Source organism: Necator americanus, chromosome II (genome assembly GCF_031761385.1).
Source record: "Necator americanus strain Aroian chromosome II, whole genome shotgun sequence".
Classification (NCBI taxonomy): Eukaryota; Metazoa; Nematoda; class Chromadorea; order Rhabditida; family Ancylostomatidae; genus Necator; species Necator americanus.
The window spans coordinates 1,068,710-1,088,403 of record NC_087372.1 but is presented as its reverse complement, the minus strand read 5'-3'; the positions used below and the strand labels follow the sequence as shown (position 1 = coordinate 1,088,403).

The window sequence follows — 19,694 nt, the reverse complement described above, 5'->3', positions numbered from 1 at the left end:
ATCCCCAAGATGATTTACTGCAGTGCAGTGGATTTTCGGCACATCCTACACAGTCACCGTCCGTTGCTCAGTCATATCGTGATTGTCTCACTATTTCCATTCTATTGTTTCTCTGTTCTTTTTTTTTCTTTTTCTTTTTTTTGTGACTCTCTTCTCTACGGGTAATAGTGTTTATACCATAGCGCAATGTTGTAGCGGGTATTGAATGATGTTATCGATTGATTTTAAGAACATGTACATGTGAAACAGAGCCTTTATTGATCATAATGTACATCATAATGTATGCGGAACATTCTATATAGTAAGAGGTCATTTATGTCTCTATTACTACTCGTAATAAGTTGTGATCAATAAATCAATATATATCGTGTATATATATCCACGTATAATGATTTATACTACACATACTTTTCTAGGAACTTGAGAACTTTATTGTAGTTTTCTTCGTTGTCCATTTTACGAATCAAAGAAACGGCATCACGATGTGGTGCGATCTAAAATTTGAGAATAGCTATCGCTGCGATGTAGTGCGTATTTTCCCTAACTTTTTCCTAATAGAAGTAGGGGACCAACCCGATAGGCAAAATTGTCATCATCGAAGAATAGTTCCGCCTCGGACTTCACAGTTTCCAACACACGTGGCCAGATAGGCCTGAAATGGTTGAGAAATTTGAACACAGAAACGATTGTCAACGTTACAGGACAATCCAGGACTTTTGGAGAGGGTGGGAGGGGCTCCGAGTGAGTTCTTGTTCCTTTCCGTAAGAAATATGTGTATTTTATTCGACGTTCTATGGTAAAACTCCTCCAACCTCAGTAAAAGTTGGAGATTTATAGTTTAGAGCGATATCCTGCCGTAGAAAAACCCATGTGGACAGCACTTCCTCTATCGTTAACTTCCAACTGTTGAAATCACAGAGAATACTGAGGATTCTACCTTAACATCACGATGCCCTGGTCCTTAAGATTAGAGACACTGTGGATCGAACAACTCATTCTTGCAGAAAGCTGTTGAATCTCTCCCACTGACAATGAGTTTGCCGACTTTTTCTTAACTATCCTGACATAGACAAATGTGTTTTTTTTTTCTTTTTGGTGCACTGTTTGTGTATGCGAATAAATAAATAAATAAATCTGGAAATACACAAATTTCTAGTGGTTTCTAATCGAGCTGAACAACATCTTCCCTTAAAAACAGCTTGAACAAATCCTACTATATTAATTTGACTCATTTAACTCAGCGTTGGGTCATACTTATATTTTCTTTCTTTTTTAATATTTAATAATTTTTTAATATGAAGTTACTCCTATTGTCCGAATCCCTCTTGCGCAAAAACCGTTGAATATCACCTTAGTTAGGAACTCACTCCTCATCCACGTATCCAATCGGTCGAATCAGTCGAGGCACTCGGGAGTCAAAAGTATTTCTTGTCTCCTGTTTCTCTTTCAAATGTTCCACAAGTTCTTCTCTGGTAAGGCTGAATGCGCTATGGAAGATCAGGAAGAATGATAATGTCCACTTCAACATTTGTACCTAAAAATGTCGAGCAGAACTCACAGTTTGAGTTTTGCAATGGTCAAACTAAATATCGATTGGAAAACATGGTCAGTGGAAAAAAGTGAAGTCACCAGGAGATAGTCACCTTCTTTATTCAGATGGTAAAACAGTACAAGAGTATGCGATTTTAAAATTTGATAGAGCGTAGAAAAAAAGATACGTTAAATGAGTAATTATTAAGGGAAGAAGTAGAAAGGAAATGCAAGAGGCATTAGAGAAGCTTGGAAGCATTAAGGCCCGGACGTTACGACTTCGGGGGTTCTGGCGCACTATTTTCTACAAGGAGTTCGACTGGAGCGCGTCAGCCTTGTGCGGCACCGCATCTTCCGGTCCGTTTTTTACGGCAGTTAGGAAGAAATGGATGGAATCACCCCCTCTCCATAGTCTCCCATCCCGTATACCAATACTCCACCTGAAATCTGCACCTCCTCAGATACGTGGGGTGATGCCTTTAAGTTGTAGAACCATAAACGGATGAATGTTGAGATGTTGGTCAGCAGTGAAGAGAAAGAGGTGAAAGCTGGTAGCTTGAGTGAATGACTGAGTTAGTAGATGAATGGGCAAATGAGTGAATGAATGGATCAATGAATAAGTGAATGAATGATGAGTGAATGAATGAATGAATGAATGAATGAATGAATGAATGAATGAATGAATAAGTGAATGAATGAGTGAGTGAATGAATGAATGAATGAATGAATGAATGAATGAATGAATGTATGTATGGACGGATAGATGAATGAGCGAATATCGAGATAAACACAACTAAATGGGCAAAATTGAGCGCGCTAGTCGATGACCACCTAAAGAAGGATAAATGGCTCTCTAAAAGAATGACTGATACATTAATAGTCTTATCATAGGAATTGTAAAGAAAGTGGATGAACGGATGAATGAATGAACGAATAGAGAGGATGCACAAAAGGATTCGGCGCAAGCATAGAGACAAACGACTACGTAGAAGCAACGACTGTTTCGAGTATGATCTACGATCCATCGTAGCGGCCAAGTTCCGTAGCGGAAGTGCTGCGAAATTGGAACGAACAACATCCGCAACTAATGTTAAGCATGTTCAAAACACTAATTCATCAAGTTTTGAGGTTACCGGGAAGAGATCCACACGATGAATGCACCGAAATTGTGTTGTGATCTGGATAGGTATTCGGAGCGTGGTCGACCCCATTTCAGGCTCCTTTACCTTGCAGACGTTTGCCATTTCTTCCGTTTTCAGCTGTCCCCACATCCATTTCCTCACAAGTTGCTTCCAGAAGACCGGCGACGAATCCTGCCACCTCTCGTTTTGCTGTGTTTTAAGTGAAAATTCTGTTGACCGCTTAACTTGTTGGCAGGAAGTTCCATCCATGACATTCCTACCATGGATTGTAGTTCTGGTGCTGTGCAGCCGAGTCGCCAGCAGAGGTCGGAGGTTTCCTGATCCAGGACGTCATGTGGTCTTCGAAACAGTTTCTCCTTTTCAGCAGCATTCCTTCGAGATCGTCCAAGAGGTCTTGGCCTACTACAACTCCCCACTGGAATGACCGATGAACGTTCCGCACCTTTTTTCCCAAATATTTACATAGCTGGTGATAAGGTGCGTTCACCTGTCTCAAAAGTTACGCATGAATCGAAGCAGATTAAACTATGCATACGATTTAGGCGGGTGAGAAACCTGCATCTGTGCCAGATGTTCACCTTCCCGGTCAGATGGCTGTATTCAGTGGTCGGTGAGTCGATTCGATTCGTTCCCTCATAGTTTGATTAGTGCGCGAATTTTGGGACAAACGAATAATATTGTATACTCTCAACATTTCTCTACTCTCTGCTTTTTTTCATGCTTTCTGCTGTTCCAATCCATGCAACACGAGCCAGAAATAACGTCATTTAATTCTCGTTTATACTTCTGCGCTCGCTTACTGCTTTTCCACGCTTTAGTCTCGTGTAAGGGCTTTTTTTATAGAATGTAATTTTTCCTCCGCTCACAAGACTTTGCTCATTAAGGTCTGTTTTCAAACACCATGTGCAGAAACATCACATATTCACAAAAACCTCACTCTTCCGTTCCCATATTTTGTGACAGTTGTCCAGCTTTCAGCTCTGCCTTCAATCCATTCACTCACGCCGTGGCTGCCACATTCAATGAGGATCTTGTCGATTCATGGGGAACTGGATTTGCTGTAAATGTAGGTGTTCACAGGAGAAGTTACAAAGATGTTTGAAACGTTGCACTTGGAAATTCACAGGGTGTGAACAACTTCAACCTGCAAGTTAGACGAAATTTCGATCAATACGCGGATGCGCCGCTCGATCGCAACGATGGAACGTATCAACCGTTTCTTACCGCCGGTACAGTTGGTGGAGAATACGATCTGAGCAAAATCCGAGAAGTGGCAGGTAAGTAAAGAGTGGAAAAGATGCTGAGCAGTATTTACAGCATCCAGAAATAGCTGGAACCGAATAAAAATTGCAGGTCATCTCGATTTACCTATACCTGGAGTGAATGAGCTGTTCGATTTTGATGGTAGGATCATGTTGAAAGGTAGGATACGGGACCAATGTCTCATTGATTCGTGCATAACCCGTGGGATACCAATTTAGGATTTGGAAACGGTATTCTGAACAGTGCAATGGAGTTCCCGTTGACCTTATCGGATCCGAACGAACGTGCCCCGTACACGTTCAAGTATTTGAACTTTATGGCAGATCGACACATGCAATACGGGCATGTGCTCCCGAATGTGAACCTGTTCCTCGTCGGGAAGGACAAAATTATGGATCGACTGACGCAGAACAAGCTGAACCCAACGATGATCGGATGACGTTTTCAGCTGGATTTACTACATTAGAACATTAGATAGAGGAAATTGTCTTAGGGTGTTGTGGGAGTTTGTCGACCGAGGATGACGGCACTGGATTGATCTACTGCGGATCACTCGCGCCCGGCACTCAGGCCACGATCGGATTAGCACGGCTACAGCTTCTCTTTTTGTTTAAGTTCTCATTTTCTTGTATATCTGTGGATTGTATTTTCGCGTTCAAGGTGGAAATAATAACTTCGATCTTTTCTCCATGTTTTTCTCTAAGTGTTAAGTTATTTTGTTTCACGAGAAAAAAAGGAACGGATAGTTTAAGAAAATCGAAAAAAAAAATGCTGAAAAACCAGAATTGACCAGTTTCTTTTGAAAGCTGTTTACAAACATTCTTCCATATTGTTCCCATGAATTCGTAGCGTAGTGCCTATCTTCGCTGTAGGCGGCTGTCGGTCACAGCATGGTCAAGAGTTCGATAACAAGCTAGTGACCGTTCTCCAGGGTGTGTCCGTATGTGTCCGATTCTCTCAAAATCTTCCCGCATATAAATATCCGAAGTTCAAGTTAGCGTTGCTAAGAACTTCTCCATGTGACGAAAAGCAAATGTTTACGACCCGTACGGTTCCCCTGAGGCCGTAACTGGGCAGATGGGACTAGGTGGCTTGTTTTTAACGTGGTAATAGAAAAACTTTTTAGTTTTTATGCGGTGGTGCTGGGTGCGTTCAGAGATGAGAATTCCATGGATTACTGGTGCAGGTTGTGATCGCTGATCGAGTAAGTGTTGGTGGTTCAATCTCGCTTATGAATAAGAACTTCCGTCAGCAAACAGATGCACGTTGCAATGGAAATTTCTGCTCATGACATTCTTTTTGGCGTGCTCGAGAAATTTGAGACAGTACTGCCATCGCTTTTTCTTCCTTAGATCTACTTCCTCGTTCTACCATACCGATGCTATTTATCACTCTAAAATCTTTTCTTTAGTCCGCTCTATATTCCAGAGAACCTGGATTGTATACAAATGGGCAGTATTTGACAACAGAGGTTCAGTAACTTCTTGAACAATAGTTTTTAAGGTTTTCACGAGAGGTATTTTTAAAAAAGAAGAACTACGTTCAAATATCATCTAACTCCGCACAAAAGAAAAAAATTGGGAATTTTGGCGATTATGTGAAAGAAAAACAAAGAATTTTTAAAAGAAGGAACTGAGGCACAACTGTGAAACAGATACTACTCGCATTTTACAGAAACACAAGAAGAAAACACGGGCCGATCCAAGCGACAGTAGGATATGTTATTACGGAGAGAAAATATTTATAGAAACTATACGATACACACTCAAAGATGCACGATGATAACGACTAAACGGTGACGGCGGAGGGCATTGTCCAGCGGATATTTCCGCTCCGACGGAACTGGATCCTGAGCTGAACTTTTACTCCCCGTTCTCAAGCCGATTTCAATTTTATCCGCTATCAAATGGCGATCATTGATATGATCGCACGGGTCAGCTTTCTATTCTTGTTGCATTTCAATGTTTTGGATGCACGAGGTAAGCGTACTTCTCGGATTTTAAAGCAGTATTCACGGCTCTCAAGTACTTACATAGATTTTAGGCGACACCAGTTGACAAGGTCATTTTTTTAAATTCAAGTAATGTCGAGCTTCACAGATTTTGGGCCCAAAAATTGCCTTCAAACCTTAACTTAAGCTACTTAGCGACAGATACAGTGACAAGGATTGAGATATTCATTTTTAGATTTCTCTTTGTTCTGAAAAACTGAAAAGAGGGCTGAGAAAACAAAAACATACCAAACAGCCTGCTAGGTCTATTTTAAACTGTCGAACGATTTTTTTTTTACACTTCTAGTCGTTTTTCTACATTTCTTTCTTAAATCACTTCAAATCGCGACCCAAAAAAGGATTTTCCCATATTTCCACGATCTTCGCCACATCTATGCTCTATCGATTCAGCCCCATTTATCCGTGATCGTCCAAGAGGACTTGGTCTGCTGCAACTGCCGACTGGTATGACCGATGAACGTTCTGGACCATTTTTCCCGAATCTTTATATTGCTGGAGATAAGGTAAGGTTTTTATACTGTGGGGTATTAATTAACTACGATTCGTTTTACACTTATCTTCAGAATAATTTCTCTTGAGCCGAATCTTTCTTTTTTGAGGCGGGTGAAAAGCCGATGACCGTTCCGGATGTGCATTTACCAGGACAAAAAGCTGATTTCAGTGGACGGTAATCTTCAAAATGAATTGAAATGATACATTCGTTTTTTCACTGGAAGTTCTACGATCTATAAAAACTTCTCGCTGCAGCTCAGCATTCAATCCGTTCACTCATGCCGTAGCCGCAGTGTTCAACGAAGATTTGGTTGATTCATGGGGTGCAGGATTCGCCGTTAATGTAAGGAGTTGTTCTGAAATTAAAGGATTACAGAATACTCGTCCTATACGCGATCTGATGTTTAGGGTGTGAACAATCACGATCTTCAAGTGCGAAGAAATTTTGACCAATTCGCCGATATCGCTCTCGAGAGGAACGACGGCATGCATCAACCGTTCCTTACTGCTTTTTCGGTAGGATCCGAGTACGATTACTCGAAAATCAAGGAAATTTCAGGTGATATTCTGGAACACACGAATGTGTGCCTTGTGCTCAGAATAAAATAAACTTCTGATCGACTCATGGCCACTAAAATTAAGCCTAAATTCCTTTAGGTCATTTGGATCTACCTATTCCTGGTGTTAACGAACTGTTTGACTTCGATGGTCGACTTATGGTCAAAGGTAAGCGATAGGGGTGGACGTAACTGCTGAAAGAAAACCTTTGAAATGAAATTCAAATCCACCACAGAAAATCCTTGCTTTTTCGTTCTGGGAATGATGTATAGCTTTCTCCAGATTTTTCCAGCAGAAATCACTAAGTTGCTTCCAATTTAGCAAAACAAATGTGCTATTTCTGGAAAAGAAAAGAAGCTCAACCATAGAATTTTAGGATGATGACAGGAGTAAAAAGCGAATGTCGCTGAAATTCAGTGCACATAGTACCAATTCTCAGTAAATATAGCGGAGAAGGGACTCGCACGAATCTCACTCCAATTATTAGGGCATATTTCACTTTTTTCCAGATTTCGGTAGTTTGTTTTCGGCTAATTACAGCAGCGTCGACTCCGATAACCTGATACTTAAGAATCTTTTTCGGTTTAGTGTCGAATACCCTCCAATTTTCCCTCTTTACTATTTTCTATTAACTTCTTCAAAAGGCTTACAACGCTGCGAAAAAAAATGGGGAAAATTAGCAAAATTAATAAATAGAATATCAGCACCATTCATTCTCTTACATTTACAGTTGATTTTTGCCACTATTTTCTTCCAGGTAACGGTAACGGTATTCTGAACAGTGCAATGGAATTCCCGTTGACTTTATCGGATCCGAACGAACGTGCACCGTACACGTTCAAATATTTGAACTTCATGGCTGATCGACATATGCAATATGGACATGTGGTGCCTAATGTAAATCTGTTCCTGGTTGGAAAAGACAAAATCATGGACCGACTGGTACAGAACCGACTCAATCCGACTATGATTGGTTAACGGAGGACGAGAACTCGCAGTCAATGTACTTCTTTGGGTTTTTTTTTCTCGATAGTTCGTATCCTTTTTGCTTTGAAATTTGTAATGTAGAATAAGGATAAGAAACGATGACATACTCTAACTCTTTCCTACCAGGAAAAGATGCCCTTACTAAAGTGTAATTAGATGAAAATAATGAGATTTTCAACTTTATTGTGGCTGTTATTGTTTTACATTAATATTAAGGGTTTTAAATTAATGTAATTTAATATGTGATAACTATTCACTAATATTTGAAGGCCATGATTTGAAAGCTTATCTCTTGTTAATAAATTTACTCTACAATTATTTTGTCATTCATTCAAAATCTTTGCTCTCGATTTACGAGCACCTGTCTTGATCGACAAAATTTCGTATAGGATAATCTCCAGAACCTTTGCTCATCAGAACAGCACCGTGGCATCCGCGACAACTCAACTCCCATTGCGCACGCGTATTTCACGTTGAAGCACACGGCTCTGATCGTGATGGGACCCTAAAAGTGATTCGCACTGCAAAGACGAGCGGAGCTAGCGAAGGTCCCACCTCGATCACAACCGCTCGCCTCACCGCACCACCTCGAGCGCAGTCGCTTACGCAACTGCACCGTGTTACGGCTCGTTTTATCCCATACACTGCGCTTCTCCAGTTAAAGCCATCACTCCACGAATCTGATGTGGTACGGATTTCAGGTTGAGTATTCTTGTAGGGGATGGTAGATTATGGAGAGGAGGGTGGTCCCGTCCATCTCTTCCTAATTGCCATGATAAACGGCCCGGAAGATACGGCTTCGAGCGTTCCGGCGGGTTATTTTCTACAAGGAGTTCGACTGGAGCGCGCCAGCCTTGTGCGCCGCATCTTTCGGGCCGTTTTTTACGGCAATAAGGAAGAAATGGACGGAATCACCCTCCTCTCCATAATCTACAATCCCCTATAAGAATACTTCACCTAAAATCTGCATTACCTCAGATTCGTGGGGTGATGCCTTTAAATTTGCATCGCAGTCGTGCCCTAAAATCCAGAGTGCTACCCCTGTAGGTCATACCTTACAGTAGTAATGGGCAGACGTCCCTCTGAGTCTTTTTATGTGTCGGTGTGTTACGAGAATAGTTTATACAGTGGGTCGGGCTCCACTTGATCTTGATGGATTCACAGGTCTCATCTTTTCAAATATTTCTGTCATTTCATTTCATTATTCAACTGAATTTAATCGGAACATATTTTTGAATAAGACTGACACATCTCAAAATTCGCCAGACCCTCCAGAAACCACTCAAATCACCGATTCTCAGGAGAACAGGTGAGAGTGGTTGCACTTAACCGCTGCCACTGTCATTGATTTTCGTGATAGCCGACGATCTCGTTCTCAAGAAGAGTTACCTGCACCGGATACACCCTCGCATACAAACACTTTCAGCACTGAGCACTGATCCATGTTCTTTATTCCAGCCGACCGAGAATGAGAATTATCAACATCAAAGCGCGGAGCAGCTGTGCTCGCAAAATCACATCTTTCCCAGACACAAAGAGTGCTGTTACACCGAAAGAGTGACTGGACCGGGTGCCAACCACTTCAACTATGATTTTTTAGATGCCTTGACATAAACAACAAATATGAAGTCAAGCAAAAATTCGAGGAAACTGGGTAAAATTTACTTCTTTTAAAGGGAAGTTCTAGCAAATGTGAAAAGTTCTTTTTTCTTCTTATGAAGGGAGATGGTACATCTTAAAATAAACCCAAATGTGGAACAAAATTAAACCTGGGCATCAAACTAAAGGTCAGAGCACTTCTGAAGGCTGACATTCAGGCTAATCCAGAAGTTCGCAACGCGGAAGAGGAGGAGAACTGAGAATTTGTGGGCGGGAAGGAAGATGCGTTAGTTAACGCAGATGCGCCGAAGTCTCCTCAAGAAAAATGAATACGATGTTTATGGAACAACTAATAGGAAAAAGTTTAAGAATAAAATAAAAAAAGGTTGCGTGTTCACGGCGCTCTTCAAGAAATTAATCTCATATCTTAAAGTAAAGCTTTAGAGGTTTACCTGGATATTCGGATGTAAGCAAACAGTAGTTCCTATTATCGGGTTAGGAAGACACGAACATAGCGGTTGGAATCGCGGGGGGACCATCGCTAACTGCAGCGCGAACGGTCCTAGCGAGGGTCCTAACCTCGATCCTAACCGCTGAGCCCTACTGCACCGCTTCGAGCGCAGCGCAGCTTACGCAGCTGCGCCGAGCCTCATGTCGTTTCCACCCGAGTATGGCAATATTGCTTTCTTCTCAGGAAATGACAACTAAGAATGCAGAAAGAGAGAAGAGTCTCATCTCAGAGAACGACGAAGTTACGGTATGACTAATCTTAAACAAAAAATTTAGAACATTTCAGCAATGATTATCTTCAAATTCCCGCGTGGACGGATGACGGTCACGGACGACCGGGAAATCGTAAGTGCAGCGGACGCGCGACAGCTCGGCGTCGGCGCGAAATTTCGATCGGTTTTTTGATCTACGTTCGGGTTGGCCGCACAGTATTAGTGATCAATTCGCTCTGATCATTCTTGGCGCGAAAGGATCAGGTCACTTCCGACTTCGAAGTTTTTCTCCTCTTTACTCGGTCGATAGGTAAGAATACATTTCTCACTTAATAAGGTTGTACTTATGATTGAGAATAAGTGCATTCTTTTATAGTATTGAAATGAGACTGAAAGAATGTGATCAGTTCATGCATCTGTTTTATTTTATTCAGGTTTGGTTTCAAAAAAAAAACTGGAGTTACTCCATGTTCCTACATACGCTATGTTGCCTCTAACCACGTGGATTTTTTACAAACGCAAAGATCAGGTACGCTGATGAAAAATTACGACAGGCGTTTCAAATGTTGACGCTTCATTTTTCAGTTTGATTTATTGAATTTACTTGAGTGTTGGGAGCACACAAAGAACATCTCATGACATTCTTCAAGTTTTTTATTTGTTTCGGTGACCACTAATACTTGCGATATATGTGAATATGTGTTACTCTTCATAGTACTATTCAACATCATCACCTCTTTAGAAACATGTTCTTTAATAACGTACGTGCGGGTATACATGACAAGAAAGCACAAACAATACATATAGATAACAAATTACACGGCTGTTAAGTGAAGGAGATGAGATAAGATCGTTTCAAAACGATATTTGCATCCAACAGAAAAAAATCTTCAGTTTTATGTGAGTATATAGTCTGTAATCCCTTAGTTTTTGTAGTAGCTTTTGTCTTCTCTTTCCCCCTCCCCCTTCGGTTTGCTTTCTACTAATGAACAGTTCCCATTATGAATGGCATCCAGTGGTGGTGCAGTCTTTGGAACAATTATGCTAATGGAAATTCTTCCTCGCTACTTTGAAGTACAAGAGCTTCTCGTTGATTTCCCCTCATCCCAGTGACCGCTTTCTGAAAGTAAAGAACAGTTTTGTTTTTATATGCAAAAGATAGTTGTTTAGCAAATGGTGCACTGGTTTGTTTTAGTTTTTACATTCCTCGATGACGAAAACCTGAGCAGCACACCACTTGTCGCAACCCTTGACAAAAACCGATCGTTTTCAGACAAGGATTGTAATCATACCTACTGTAATACAACAAGGAGCAGCCGCAATCAAGAATGAGACGTTTCATTTAAGATGAAATGACATTTGGTGCAGAAAAGTGTTGTCTCGCTCGTCCTAACTTTAACAGTTCATCGCGAGGATACGGTTTTGTTCAGTTCTCACCGCCTAACCTATCGGAGCACAATTTCGTTTTTTGTTTCCTTCTTATTGATAATTTGTTGCCATTCATAATGGGAACTGCGCATCGTTCGGCCATATTTCTAATTCGCTGGTTGTACAGTTGGTCGTTTCTTCTCACTGTCCCCTAATGACTTCGCCAAGTACGCAAATTTGCGACGGCATATTGGCTTATGACGGATGGATCTAGACAGATAGTAGACAATATAAGCGTACATTTGACTTCTTTGTCCAGATATTTATGATGACGAATATCGAGCAACGAAGAGATGTAGTACCGTTTCTCTGCCACCATGCAACTTTTTGCGAAACCCTCACGGTTGGTTCGAGACAATGGGCGGTACATTTGACAACTTCATTCAGGGATAATGATTAGGATTTTACTTTCGTACTGATTCGTAATGATTAACTCTGAAAGATTTTGAAAAAGAAGGGAGGTATTTCAATAGTATCTGTAGTGGCGGCTGAAATTTCGAAAAAAAAGGATCAGTTTCTTTTCCGTGCTTATCAGTTCTTTTAAAAAACTAACTAGACAAAGGAGGAACAAAGCGTCTCCTATGGCTGTCGACTTATTACTAACGCATATTCATTAATCACTCATTTAATCCATACCTAGAAGCAAAATCCACTTCCAAAGCATTGCAAAATTCGAAATCGTTAAATAAATTCCTTGGATTCTCAGCTTTGGTTTCATCTAAATATTTCTATTGTCCATTTTCACATTTCAACAACTGAAACATATATAGGATTCCATTTGTTATTTACTACTAAGAATATCCTTGGAATTTACTGCTGCAGCTACTAAGTGACGACGTTACCTTCTTTGAGACGGTTTTACAGATTAGACAAGTGAGCTTTAATATATCTACCATTAGCCAAAGTAGAACGTTGCACGCTGAAGTCCCTTTTTAAAACATTTTGTTGATGTTGGCTCTTTCTCGATGCTTTGCCTTGCTCTGTCATTTTTTTTTTAGTTTCTGTGATTCTTTTTTTTTTCTCAGGACAGCTTTTGTTTTGCTTTTCTTTTCATTGCGACCACACCCATTTAAACCTGGGTATCTGAAAGTTCTACTATAAATATCACTTGAACTGACGAAACAGGTGCTTCTCATTTTTCATAAAGTGCTTACTGGGGTGGTGAGTACGTTATTTCTCCTCAGTGCATTCCCGCATATTTCCTATCGCGTCAGACACTTTGTGATCATTGAAGTCTTTGAAATATTCCGGTAATTATAGATCGTTTATAAATTTTGCACACTGGATATTTATATTCTGATAAATGCTTTTTAGTATGGTACTCCTAGCAGGATTTTGAAATAGCTTTTATTTCTTCCACTCGAAATATTCTTACAATTGCTGATTGTTTGCCTGTGTCGACTGAGGTCAGCGGTAATCGGCGAGAGAGACGGCGCTCCGGGCGGGATGGGGCCGCCCTTTCCCACTTTTCGGCAGTTATTCCTCTCTCGTTTCTTTCCTAATCATCTTTTTCTTTTCATACCTTCATGAACCGTGGATTTTGTAGTTGAGAACCATCATTTGAGTGCTTAGGGCGTGATCCTCGCTCTCGACATGGGGGCGTGGCCTCTCCCTTGTTGTCAACATGACAGGTATTGATCCGATGATTTGAATCAAATTTCATTACACAGCCCCTGCGTGCCGAATGGCTTGGCGACACGTGTTGCGCGGGTTCCTGCGAACATAGCTACCGTATAACTGTTGCAGTAAGTGGCGACACTTCTTCAGAGTGCTTACTTTGTGAAGGACGTCTTTTACTGTCACAAATGCTCCGTCTCAGTGGCGTCCGTGGTCGTCGCATGGGACGCCACTTGGTTTGCTAATTTCGCAGCAAATTAGCGTCATATTAGTAGATACTGAGTCAGTCCAACCCCATGCAGCATTCCCTTTCTTCTTATTGGACGATGACCTCGACAAGCGACAGGGGCTTCTTTTCGTGGCGAGACCTTCGCTCGATCTTGTTTTGTACGCGACACAAAACTCCTGTAGTCTAGTTTTTGCGATTTTTATTTGCGATATTGCATGTGTTATGATTATCTTGGAATTTTAATTTTCTTCAATAGACTCAAGAGAATTGCTTTGAAATGCTCGAAGGGTATCTAGAAGGGTCTTCAAGAGTTAGATCCCAATCCGGAATGGACATTCGTGAATTGCGCATTTGATAGAATGATTTCCTACCCTTTTTTCGGACACCGTTTAACCTTTCTTATGTAAGCTAAATAAGTTATACCGTTATATAGGTACGTTTTATTTATAAGTGAGAAATTATCGAAGATGTTGAGTTCTTGAGGATCATTCGCAATTCCTATTCTTCCTAGCGAAATATTCATAGATTTTTCTTCCATTTTCCATTTCTTTCGGAAGATGACGGCTATCTGTTTCTCCTCTCTGTTTTTAATTCTTACCGTACTATTTGTGATAAGTGACTTCCATTCTGCACTGCATTTACTAAAACGAGATCACGATAGCCAAAAGTGTAATGTTTTCGCTTATTATTAGTTGGCGATCATGTGCTGTGTAGTGCAGGCGTCGTGCAGAGAAAGCAGAGTGGCTCTGAGTTCAACAAAAGAAGTTCAAAATTTCGGCGTGTTATTATAGTTTTCGGGGCCATTTTTTTTCGTTTTTCATCCAGTTTTTCGTGTGTGTAGTATGTACTTTGGATGTGTTTTCCAATTACTCTTAGAAAGATTTGATCACCCGAATATCTTGTATCTATATATGCATAATGCTGCAGATTTACTTTGAGAACAGCTCCGCTGGAAAAAATGAGTACTGAATTCTTTTCAGCTTCATATTGATGAAATTTTAAATTAAACTCCGCGCTCCTTTTGATATCTAATTTCCGTCCTAGCCGCTACCTTCTTGTGTGGAACCTATAAAAGTCAAATGTTAGCAATCAGCTGTGATTTGCAGAAAACTTAGCCAACCAATGTTGCCATGAAGGTATTATGTAGAAGGAAACGCTTGAATATTTTCGTATATTTCAACTGTGGTCTTCTCAGAAGAAGAATGATAGAATCACTGTTTGCAGTCTTTATACGAATCACCGCGACGCAGCTATAGGTATAACTTTATACAATAGTTGTTGTCAAATATTTGGACCATCTTTAAATTGGCTTTTGTGGATTTCGATTGTACTTAATTTGTTCATAATCCTTTTTAACGGCTTCTTAGCGTTTAACCATGACATCCAACGCTGGCTCACACCGTGGTGTGATGAAGCCTTTTACAAAGAGTAGGCGACTGGTTTTGTCATTTCTCCTGTCTTTCTTTGAAATTATCGGTCACCTTTTTGTTTACCATTTGAGATACTAGTGTCCTAGATTGTGGTTAGATTTCCTTTAGTTCTCCTGTTGTTGACGTCAGGAATGGTGTCTTATTCCTTTCTCAGACATGCACCAGCTCTTGTGTTCCCGCCTATCTGTTACTGTTTACTGATCTAAAAGCGCTGGAAAAATAGTTAGTAATGCAAATGTGGAGACCTTTTACCTCTTGAGTAAAATTTTTATCTTTCTACTGGGTAATAATTTCGCTCTCTCGGATATCTTACTGACTCCAATAGCTCTCACTACGGCTAAAGTCTGTAACTGTCATATAAAAAACCATGGATTTGTAGACGACTACCATGTGAACAGAATGTTTTTGAAACAGTTTGTTTATGTCAGTTGAGTAATTATCTTTCTGAGAAACAAGCGATGCGTACCCCGTCAACTATGAGATCCAGATTTCATCCTTCACATGCAAGCTAAAATATTTATAGTAATAAGATAGTAATAAATTCATAAGGTTTATAGTATGAAATTCCATATCAGTTTATGGTAACAGCATTGCATTTATCAATGGATATTATCCTAAAATAGTATATACAGTGAATTTCAACGCGCTTGCATGAACGTGAACTTGCAATGAGTTTCTCAAACAGTAAACACTGTTATATGCCCAAGCACATTTGCGGTCCGTTGAAAAAATTCTCATCTACAATGTGATTCGAGTGAGCAGTTATGTGCTAAATGATTTTTCTAGAAATTTCAACTTTTAATTCTACAAATTGTAGTTAATTTAGAGGCTAAAGGCATCACCCCACGAATCTGAGGTGGTGCAGATTTCAGGTGGAGTATTCGTATACAGGATGGGAGACTACGGAGAGGGAGGTGATTCCGTCCATTTCTTCCTAATTGCCGTAAAAAACGGCCCGGAAGATACGGCTTCATTCGTTTTGGCGCACCATTTTGTACAAGAGGTTCGATTGGAGCGCGCCAGTCTTGTGCGGCGCCGCATCTTCCGGCCGCTTTTTACGGCAATTAGCAAGAAATGGACGGAATCACCTCCCTCTTCGTAGTCTCCCATCTCGTATACGAATACTCCACCTGAAATCTGCACCACTTCAGATTCGTGGGGTGATGCCTTTAACTGCGATTTTCAATCGTATTGTTTCGTGAATTTACGTGATTGAAAGCCTTCACTAACTACTGTGTTTCGACCCAGAAAGTGTCCTGGCGTGACTCTCGTAATCGCTTAGTGGAGACGTGTCACAACAGAATGCCTCGGGGATACGAGAAATTTTTCACCGGACTATACTAGGTATTGGTATCGCTATCACCTCGCATGCTAATAAAAAGTATCTAGAGATAAACCCAAATAGGTTAAAAGGCAGCGCATCACGAAATCGACTATCTCAAAGCCATCTCTCCACGAATATACGGATGCCTTGTGTGATATCACTCTCCCAACGACGCACCTTGGTACGAGTAATAGAACGAAAACATTCTGCAACGCATTCACGATTCAGAAATTCCAACACCGTCATCTTCGTCCTCATCTAATTATCATGTTAAAATTCCAACTTTCCTACGCGTTCTTCTTCACTGTGTGCCCTGCTTCAATTCGAACAAGTGCTCTCCGCAAGTTTTTTTGAAATCGACATCAACATAAACATTTCCCCTGTACGTATTAAAGTTAATTGAGTTGAGGGAAAAAAGACCTCATCTCTATGAGGTCTCTGAGAGTTACATTTCCTTTAGCTGTAAATTTCCTAGCTATCAGCTCCTAGCTACTAGCTTTTGAAATTTTGGACTTTCATGAATTAACTCGAACACAGCTGGGACCACTTTCGTAAACCGTTTCGTTGGTATCGACTAGTTCTTGGCGCTCTCCTTTTATCTAATCAAGAAATTGCTGGTTTTTGTCTTTGATGACAGTTTAGTCTGCTTTCTATGTGCCAATAACTGTCTTTTTGTTCTCTTGAATTTTATTATTCATCAATGGCGATTTTGAGGAGGTGAGAGGACGTCTTTTATGTATATACGCCCGTCTTGACGATCATGAAATATCCTGAAGAATAGAAGAAGAATAGCTGCAAAATGTCGCGAACTGTTGTTGAAATTCACATGAGGAATATGGAGGGATAAATCTATATATTCAGGAATTCGGTGTTTCTTTTCGCAGTATTTTAAGAGCACTCAGTCTCATGGATATAGCAAGTTGATTTCGTCTCAGTAGTAAGCTCACAATTAAATACGTCAACCCCAGCTGTCTCTCAACCAATCATCATAGTGTTACCGTACATTCACCAACACATAGCAACGCATTACCAAGTAAGCAATCCATTTGCAGAATTCATTGGCTATCAAAACCAACAACGAAAGTAATGTCTTAAGATATTCACAGGCTTTTGTTTACAGACCGATACAAAAATATAATATATAATAAATATAATATAATAGCTTGCTCAAATATGAGCTACATGTAGGTTCCTCAGTTTTAGAAAGCGGATCAGAAAAACGATTTGTAGAAAATGATCAGGTATTAATTTTGAGCTAGGCCGACGAGTTCAAAGCACCGCATATTGCTGCTTGTACACGTCAACACGCATACGCGAGCGCATATGTCATGGAGCGTCGACGCTGTAAACTCGTACTCTTAATTAGTCAGTGTTTTTTAAACATATAAGTTAACCAATGAGTGAATTGAATGATTATTGTGCGAAACAAGCTGTTTTTGCGGACTCATCAAAACATCCGGGCCTCCACCTTAGAAGGGTTCCCGTATCAGCAACTGTATCGAGCATTTCTAGCAAATGTAGCTAGCGTTTCATGGATGCGACTCCATGCGACCATCTAGATCTAGATTTCTTTCCGATTCGCTATCTCAATGGATTTATGAAAATTGCGCAATTTTGAATAAGTGCTTCCGCACTACAACCTATGTTTAGCTTGGCTTGGTGTTAATATCGCCACAAACACTTTGATTTCGAATTGCGCTGTGGAATCGTCTTACTTTGGAGTGAGGCGATCACACCAGAACGTGGTTGATTTTCACTTCTAAAATTGTACAAAGTTCGTAACGCTGCCTTTCGCATTTTTCTGCCCCGTCAGACAGAATTTGGTTCTCCTAGAGTTCGTCAAACAAAGGGGTTAATTTGTCGCATCGGTCAGTTCCAATTAAAGTCATTACCCCACGAATCCTAAGTGGTACGGGTTTCAGGAGGGTTATGCCTATACGGCTTCGTAGATAGTAGGGAAGAGGGTGATTTCGTCCATTTCTTCCTAATTGAAAAAAAACGGCTCGGAAGATGCGGAGCGTGCGCAAGACTTCAATACAACTCTTCATAGACAACAGCGCCCCGTAACGCTCGAAGCCGCATCTTCCAGGCCGTTTTTTACGGCAATTAAGAAGAAATTGACGGAATCACCCTTCTCCCCATAATCTACGACCCTGTTTAGGCATAACCCACCTGAATCCCATACCACCCCAGATTCGTGAGGTGATGCCTCTAGGCAGACAATGTTCCTTCGCTGATCAGCGATGCTATGAAAAGAGATCGACTTATGAGGGATGTTATGTCACAGATGTCTAGCTTTTTTAGAAGTTCGGATAATATGAAATGTTATGTAGACTCTGTTCTTCGAATGACGTCCTCTCTCAACTCTCATCATTCTTGTAACACTCATTTTTCAAGAAATTATATGTTTTACTCGTTTTCCATGGATCGATAGTTCTATTTAAAAAAAATTGTTTTGACGCACGCATATTGTGTGTCCTCATTCATTTATAGCTTTGACAGCTGTGAAATATTGTGCTTATAGAGACATAACATTTGCTATGGAGGTGATTCTTTTTTTTTGTAAGTTACTCATTCTCAATGCAACTATTCGAATTTTTTCTTGGATTGGAATACTTTGGATTTACTCTGTTGTGCAAGGCTTTTCCGTCAATTCTTCAGAATCTTTTTGGTCAATTCTCGAAGTCCAAGGTGATTGTAGGACGCATATCAAGAGATTTGGATGACAAGAACTTAGTACAGGGATTATTTGGATAGCAGCCAAACGTTAAAAGCAATTGTTTGAATATGTTTGATTTCGTAGAGGTGTAAACAAATGGGGCGAATCCAAGATAATTAAATACGAAACGAAAAATTGCTTAAAAAAGAATACAACCCGGAATCACATCTGAAAGTCGGTCAGAGATCTTTTAAGCTGCTCTTCATTTCTTCATCGTTTTTGATATGTAATTTTACACATCCCCGCAGGAAATAAATCTTACACGTTCATGCAGGGAGTACGCGCATTTTTTAAAGGAAAATTGTTGACATATCGACATTTTGACGGAATATTTTTGGATTTTGCGAGTGTTGAACATGTGCTCGAGAAGTAGTTCTTGTACAGCTGCTTTGTGATGATTTCCTCGTTATTTCGCGAATGAAGAAGGTCATTCTTTGCATTCTTAAAAAAAGACCTTATCTTCACAAACTGTCATCTCTTGATAGCTAATTTCTTCTTATCATCTGGACGAATGACAAGCACGGGCAGGTCAATAACGACGAATTGAAGTTATTATAGGCCTATCATTCCGATGAGTGTTATTCTGCTTTGCTTCAGCTGAGAAAAATCGCTCATTTAATAATGTTTTTCAATGTTGTTCTCT

At 40.3% G+C, this 19,694-nt stretch overlaps 3 protein-coding genes across 3 annotated transcripts; 2 read left to right on the top strand and 1 right to left on the bottom strand.

The window, feature by feature from the left end:
* Positions 1-398: 398 nt before the first annotated feature.
* RB195_016537 (uncharacterized protein) lies at positions 399-1,528 on the bottom strand (the record flags this gene model as incomplete). Its single annotated transcript, XM_013437257.2, has 3 exons — positions 399-494; positions 574-652; positions 1,368-1,528. 3 exons carry the CDS (start codon positions 1,526-1,528, stop codon positions 399-401), a joined length of 336 nt encoding a protein of 111 aa, XP_013292711.2.
* Positions 1,529-2,919: 1,391 nt separating this feature from the next.
* On the top strand, positions 2,920-4,374 carry RB195_016536 (uncharacterized protein; the record flags this gene model as incomplete). Its single annotated transcript, XM_064183115.1, has 7 exons — positions 2,920-2,977; positions 3,037-3,149; positions 3,215-3,282; positions 3,651-3,738; positions 3,799-3,949; positions 4,026-4,094; positions 4,154-4,374. The coding sequence occupies 7 exons, from the start codon at positions 2,920-2,922 to the stop codon at positions 4,372-4,374; spliced, it is 768 nt and encodes a 255-aa protein (XP_064038996.1).
* A 1,467-nt stretch (positions 4,375-5,841) lies between these two features.
* RB195_016535 (uncharacterized protein) lies at positions 5,842-7,974 on the top strand (the record flags this gene model as incomplete). The annotated part of the gene is made up of 7 exons (XM_064183114.1): positions 5,842-5,914; positions 6,337-6,449; positions 6,546-6,613; positions 6,694-6,781; positions 6,847-6,997; positions 7,096-7,164; positions 7,754-7,974. 7 exons carry the CDS (start codon positions 5,842-5,844, stop codon positions 7,972-7,974), a joined length of 783 nt encoding a protein of 260 aa, XP_064038995.1.
* Between the last annotated feature and the right edge of the window lie 11,720 nt (positions 7,975-19,694).